At 44.2% G+C, this 6723-nt stretch overlaps 1 protein-coding gene across 1 annotated transcript; it reads left to right on the top strand.

Moving 5' to 3' along the window:
* Window positions 1-2214: 2214 nt before the first annotated feature.
* Window positions 2215-6511, top strand: LOC309648094 (galectin-16-like; the record flags this gene model as incomplete). Its single annotated transcript, XM_082436191.1, has 4 exons — window positions 2215-2241; window positions 4501-4612; window positions 4980-5116; window positions 5857-6511. The coding sequence occupies 4 exons, from the start codon at window positions 2215-2217 to the stop codon at window positions 5968-5970; spliced, it is 390 nt and encodes a 129-aa protein (XP_082292317.1). The 3' UTR covers window positions 5971-6511.
* Between the last annotated feature and the right edge of the window lie 212 nt (window positions 6512-6723).

Here is a 6723-nt window from a genome sequence, read left to right as displayed (position 1 = left end):
TGAAATGTTTCCCCATTAGAATATCTCTGAGCTTGTTCACTATGTCTGATTAGTTTTCCCCAAATGTGGATAACTAGGCAAATCTATATATATAGACACACACACACACACACACACACACACACACACACACACACACACACACACACACCAGAGGAGCAGCCTGTTTGGGGCCTATTGAACATTCATTGTACATCTGCTTTGGCCATTGAACATGAGAATGCATTTAAAAGTCAAAATGGCAAAATGGAGTGACTGTGGTTCAGGCATCCAAGGTGGAGCTGGTTGGCCATTGTGGATGTGATTTTAGACACATTCCTATTTTACTGAGAACTTGAATTTCCTTAACTGTGTCAGACTCAGGATGACACCAGTTGTTCTCAGAGCAGTGTCTGCTGCCAGCTGCAACCTTATGGTCTCAAGGTCTCCTCTTATAGCTATTAATTTTTTCTTACTTTGGGAATAGTAGCAAACAAGAAGGCTCAAGACATAACCTTCCAGCAGAAGGCACTAGAGTCTTTAGTCAGAACAGTAGTACATAGTACAATTACTTTAAATTCGATTTTAGCAGAAAAAGGAGACATATTTGTAGTGGCCAGCAGTTCTTATTATGTACATATTAATACCACATCTGAAGTTAAAATCTACTTAGATAAAATTAGGCAGCTGGCTGCCTGACTATAACAGAAGTGCCTGGTTCAGAATGGTTTTCAGGCTTATTTTCCTGAATTCCTCAAGGAATGAGATCTATTTCCTCAGTTTATTAAAGTTCTGGTTGTCAGTCCTTCTCCTACTTCTAACTGGGTCTGTTGCACTAAAAGGGTTGGCCAAGAGAATAAGGTCTTAATCATGCTAGAGTCAGATCCAAGACTTGGAACTTGGGAATATTTCCAGCTCATTGTCCATTCGCCAAATTGCCATAGGATTATGCAGTTTTATCAGGAAGTAGCTCAGAGCCGTCATTGCCCCATTCCCTCAGAGATTTGGGACAGGAGTGGGGATTGAAACTGAGTCCCCCTGAAACCTAGTTTCCCTGTCGAGTTTATGATTAACCTCTCTACTGAAAACGTTATTCCCTTTCTTGTCCCACACCTGTTCCTCTCAGGGTTGAGGATTATGAAAGAAAAGTGTGTGTGGGGGGGTTTTGAAATCAAGAAGGATCCTGCAGGGCCCTCCCAGGTACAAAAGCCCCTCCATGTTCCCTGTTTCTTGTTACAGAAAAAGGCTTTAATCTCCCAGGCCTTCTCTGAGTTCCAAAGAGCAGACTCAAGCAGTTAAAAATTGGGGAAGTGAGGGAATGCAGAAACAAAGGAGGAGCAGTTGGGCAAGAAAAGTAATGATGGCTTAAGCAACAGTTAAGAGATAAAACAGAGTCCTAGTTCCTCGCCAGGTGATACATGTAACAATCTGATGCATATCTTTGAGTTGTTTTGCAGGAAGTAAGACCCCCACCCAGGTAGAGGATGGTGACTCCATGGACCACAAGAAAGTAGATCCCAGACTGGTTGGAACCAGAAGGTTGATGATTAAGATTCCAGAAACATCACCCTGTTACTTCACTACCAACCAATCAGAAAAAAATCATGCACCCTGCACCCTCACCCCAAATACTGCCTTTAAAAACCCCTCCCTGGAAGCCATCAGGGAGTTGATGCCTTTTGAGCATGAGCTGCCCATTCTCCTTGCTTGGCACCTGCAGTAAACTCTATACTTCATCACAACCCAGTATCAATAAGTTGGCTTTGCTGCAAGGCAGGCAAGTGGACCCAAGTTTGGGTGTGTAACACAAGGATCACCAATTCTTTGCCATTGTGCAAATTAGAAGAATGTTCACCTTTTAAGTCGATTCTGCCTGTGGGGTAAAGACTTGATAAGAGGCATGTAGGCTGGATTTTAGATCCACTCACCTCCTCACTCCATCACCTCTATTCCTGCATTTCCTCTGCTACTGCTTCTTTCCTGGGCATTTCTCTCACTGAAGTCCCTGCTGTATCACAGACACAACCTGCTCAAGGACAGGTCCATAGGCATAGTTTGATTGAGTCTATTTCTGACACACACATGCCCCCCCCACCCCTGGGAAACTTTGAGGCTTAGAAACAGGAACAAAGCCAGAGGGTGGGGCTGCCAGGAGTCTTATATTCTGTAACTCCAAGAGATTCACACACACAACTAGACACAGTTTGGAAGACCTGCCCTGAGGAAGACGCAACAATGTCAGAGGAAAACGTGGGAAATTGTGTAAGATGAAAATATGTGCATTTCTATTTGGAACGTTTTACTGAGAGTTGTGTGTGGAAGAGAGAGACCCTGGGGATTCCCTTGTGGGGAAACATGTGTTGAGCCTGGACCAATGTCAGCATTTGACAGTATCTGACTGAGAGTGAATTCTATTGAGACACTGTGACCTTGTGTGGGAGGTGGACCACTGACTGGGATAAGGGAGTGTGTGCATGAGTGCTAGGAGGTAAGGCTGTACATTTGTCTTCATGGCTCTGTGTGTGTAAGTACAGCACACCTATGCATGTACAGTGAGTAGGAGTGTGCATAAGTTCCTTAGGGATTTAAATGAGCATTATGAGGAGGGGAGAGAAAACTTAGAAACAGTGTTTTCCTTGGGATCGGAATTAAGACAGTAATGTACATACAAGTATTTAGCACTCACATAGAACACACATATAAAACTTTGTGACAGGGATTGTTTCAAATGCTTTGTTATGTGAATTTGTTTTATCTAGTACCAAAGAAACATCACAGAGACTTTTATATTGTTGAGCAGACAGCACAGAGATGTTAGGCAATAACATGATCAAGGTCACACAGCCACGGGGCTTGGAGATGAGGGCCACACAGGTGGCGTCCACAGCCTGTGGTACTAATGCTCATGCTGTGCTGCCTCCCTCACAGTTTTAATGAACATATAATCAAATATCTCACTTTCCTGAAAATCTCTCACTTAGTTGCCTTCCAGGGGTTAAGCTGAGGGTTTCTCAGTCAAAACTGAATGTCGGTGTAAGAAGTAAGGACAATTTCATATTTTTAAAGCCCACATCTCCCCCTCTATGCAATACAGCAATGGAACGCGGCCATCACGGCTTCTAGGAGTCATGTCAAGAGCAGAACAACAGTCACTTTCTAGAGAAGCTCAAATCATTTGTCTGTTAAAAAGTTTGTAGGACCAGTTGGGGAGCAAGGCTGTATCCAAAATTTGGTCAACTTGGGTTTGAAATAAAATTGTTAGGCTTCGGGAAGAACGGTGTAGACATTCTTGTCCTTAGCCAGTCTACTAAGTAAGTACAGCTAAGAATCCTGGTGTTATATATGTTAGACAAACATGAGACTCTTACCCATTGTAATACATTATATATTTTGCTTATGTATTATACTTTTAAAATTACTGCATATCTTTTCCAACTGGAATGTAAGCTCCGTGGAGTAGGAGTTTTGTCTCTTTTTTCCACTTATTACTCAATAAGCAATTGTCCAATGAATGGATAGATGGACGAATAGATAGAAGGATCCTTCTGATTGCTTTACTAACAACCCTCTGATTTGGGATTATGTTCATCAGATATTTTATATATAAGAAGTTTGGGTTTAGCAGAGGTTAAATTTCTGTAACAAGGTCCCACAATGGCAGAGACGGGACTCTTTTTCTGGGTGGTGTGTTCCTCCAAATCTAGGGTGAATAGGAAAATTGCCAGTAAAGATTCTGGAATAGATTTCATGTCAGAGAAAAAGTCAGCTGCATGGGATGGGCACCAACTTTATGAAGCAGAATAGCCAGGGAGCGCTTTGTTATAATTGTGTCATTGTGGCTTATCGTAGATTTGTACATTGACTCTGACACCTAGAACTGTGATTAGATAAGGCATATCAGCATCTCCAGTACTATGAGAAGCTGCTTCTTGTTATCACGGTGGACTTTGGGTAGTGCAGACTGAACACACTTTCGGAGTCACGAATTCCAAAAGAATAGGGGGCAGGGCTCTACAGACTGAGAGAAAGGGTCAGGGATGACCCACCTCCTAACAGCATTTATAGGGCACCTTCTCCAGACAGATTCGCAGATAATCGGTTTCAACAGGGAAGAAAGTCTCAACTGGAGACTGTGGAATCCTTGCTATGAAGGATGGGAAGAAGGAATCTGATCACCTCTTCTTCTTGTGCCAGGTCACCTGGGCACAAATCATTGAATGAATATTGGTAGAGAATGGGAAAGAGAATGTGTATGTGTATCATGAGAATGATTGGATTTGCACAATTGTATGTCTTTTTGCCTATTTTTTCCTCTGGATTTGGAAGTGTTTGTATGTAATATGTGTATCTGTGCCTCTAAGCGCATGTCTGGACTCAGATGAATGTCTCCTTGTTGGAGGTGTGCTAATGTCGCTGAGCTGCAAGAGAAAACCGTGTTATATGTCCTGATTCTGCCTGGGCAACAGTGTGGGAGAGAAAACACTGGCCTTTCACTCACTGATACATCCATCTCTTCCATAGCCGAACCCCTACCGACAGTCTGTTTCCCTGAGTGTGGGTTGTATGGTGAAGGTGAAGGCAGATCTTGTTTCTCTGTGGGTGAGTAGATCCCAGTTTACGTGTGATGGCGGGTGACGCACAAGGGGAGAGCGTTAGTTTTTCGCATGTATTGGGGACACTCACTGGAAACAGTTCAAGACTCTTTAGTCACCAGAATGCACTGAGGTGACTCATGCAAAAACCTGAGATTACGCTGCAGGCGGGATTTCCTTTGTGTGTGTTTGTGTGATGTCAAAGTGAGAAAGGTAGATGTTTCTGACATGGAGGTGGGAGTGGGAGGGAGAGAAGGGCTGTATTTGTCCCTGAGGAGGTTATGTTTTCTGTAGTAAAGGCCTGACTGAGGGAGCCATCTTCTTGTCCCTGCAGAGGGAACCCAGAATTTGTGGTGAATTTCTACGTGTGTCCTGAGGAAGGCAACGACATCGCATTCCATTTCTGAGTCTACACGAACAACGTGGTGGTGATGAACAGCTTCCAGGAAGGGGGATGGAGGGAGGAAGAGAAAGCATCTTCTGACCCCTTTGTGCCAGGGCAGCCGTTTGAGCTTCGATTTTTGGTGCTGGAGAATGAATACCAGGTGTGTGGGCGCTAAGGGGTGAGGGGCGTGGAGCACCGTGGCAGCGGTGGGGCTGCTGTGGAGAAACACACAGAGTCCAACTCTGATCTGATCTCAACAGACCAATTTGATTCCGTGTCCTACCACGTCCTTTCCTCCTCATAGGGCTCAACCACAAAAGCTTACCTCCAAGTCTGATGCCTGTCTTGTCTTCTCAACAAAAGTGTGCCAGGTTTGTAGTTGCAGCTCAAACATCAAATCTCTCAATCCCTATTGGCCACCATATCTCATCGAAGACACTCATGTCACAGGCCAATTCTCCCCCAGTCCTCCGTGCTTCAGGGCCAAGAACATATCTCCTATGCATGGCAGAAGTCCCATCCCGGAGGAAAATCATTGAACACAACTTTTGAAAATCATTGAACACACTTTTTGAGCACTACCATGTTCGCTGTGCAAGCAGAGATTCAGAGTTGAATCCCATATGTCTCTTGCTCTCATGGACAATCAGGAATGTGGAGGGAGAAGTGCAGGCCCACTGTCATCAGGGTAAAGCAGGGATGGGGAGCTCTGGAGGCAAGGAAGTGGACACTGGGGGATGATTCCCTACAGCAGTGTCATGGCAGGATTTCCTGGAGAAGGAGATATTTGAACTGCTTTGCGTTTACAGAGTAAAGAATTTTTACAGGCAATGAAAAGAGGAAAGGGAAGGAGGAGGCCTAATTGTTCTGAACTCACAAGCAGTATATCTCTTACCTTAGGTGTTTGTGAATAACAAGTCCACCTACGTCTTTGCCCACCGCCTGCCCTCACAGTCGGTGAAAATGCTGGAGGTGAAGGGAGATATTGTGCTTACTTCAGTGGAACTATGTTGAGGGGCAGAAGATCTTGCAATGAAAATATCCACCCCGTTACACTCTTAAAATGCTTAGGATCAGAGCAACTCCCAGAAGATGCCAGGATATCCCCCTGTTGCCACACTTATGCTAATGATAATAAAATCTTCCTAGTATGAACCAGGACTTGGTTCTTGCTCATAGGGAAGACATCAAGGGCAGATTTGGCACAAAGGGAAAGTTGTCCCAGGTATGGAATGAGGAGTGTGGTTTGGGAAGGGCCCAGGTGGCCAAAGTCTCAAGTGCTGTCCGTGAAATAGAGACAGAGTGAGAGTGTCTCAGGATGTTATGAAGAAGATGGACAGGTTTGGGGACGTGTAAGGAAGGGATACAACTTTGTATGTGAGCTTCTTTTCACTTGTTTATTCACCCACAAATAATTATTGGACCCATGTATTAGTCAGGGTTCTCTAGAGAAACAAAACCAATAGGGTGTGAGTGTGTGTGTTTATACATGTGTGTACACACACATACATAATTATATATATAAAGAGATTTTTTATAAGGAATTGGTTTACATGATTATGGAGGCTGACAAGACCCAAGATCTTCAGGGTGAGTCAGAAAGCTGAAGAACCAGAAGGGTCAATGATGTAGTTCCAGGGAATTCCCTGGCGGTCCAATGGTTAGGACTCCTCGCTTTCACTGCCAAGGGCGTGGGTTCAATCCCTGGTCCCGCAAGCCGCTCGGTGCTGCCAAAAATAAATAAATAATGTAGTTCCAGTCTGAAGT

Source organism: Balaenoptera physalus, assembly GCF_965194825.1.
Source record: "Balaenoptera physalus genome assembly, chromosome: 19".
Classification (NCBI taxonomy): domain Eukaryota; kingdom Metazoa; phylum Chordata; class Mammalia; order Artiodactyla; family Balaenopteridae; genus Balaenoptera; species Balaenoptera physalus.
Note: the sequence above shows the minus strand (reverse complement) of the source record. Positions and strands in the feature narration are given on the sequence as shown.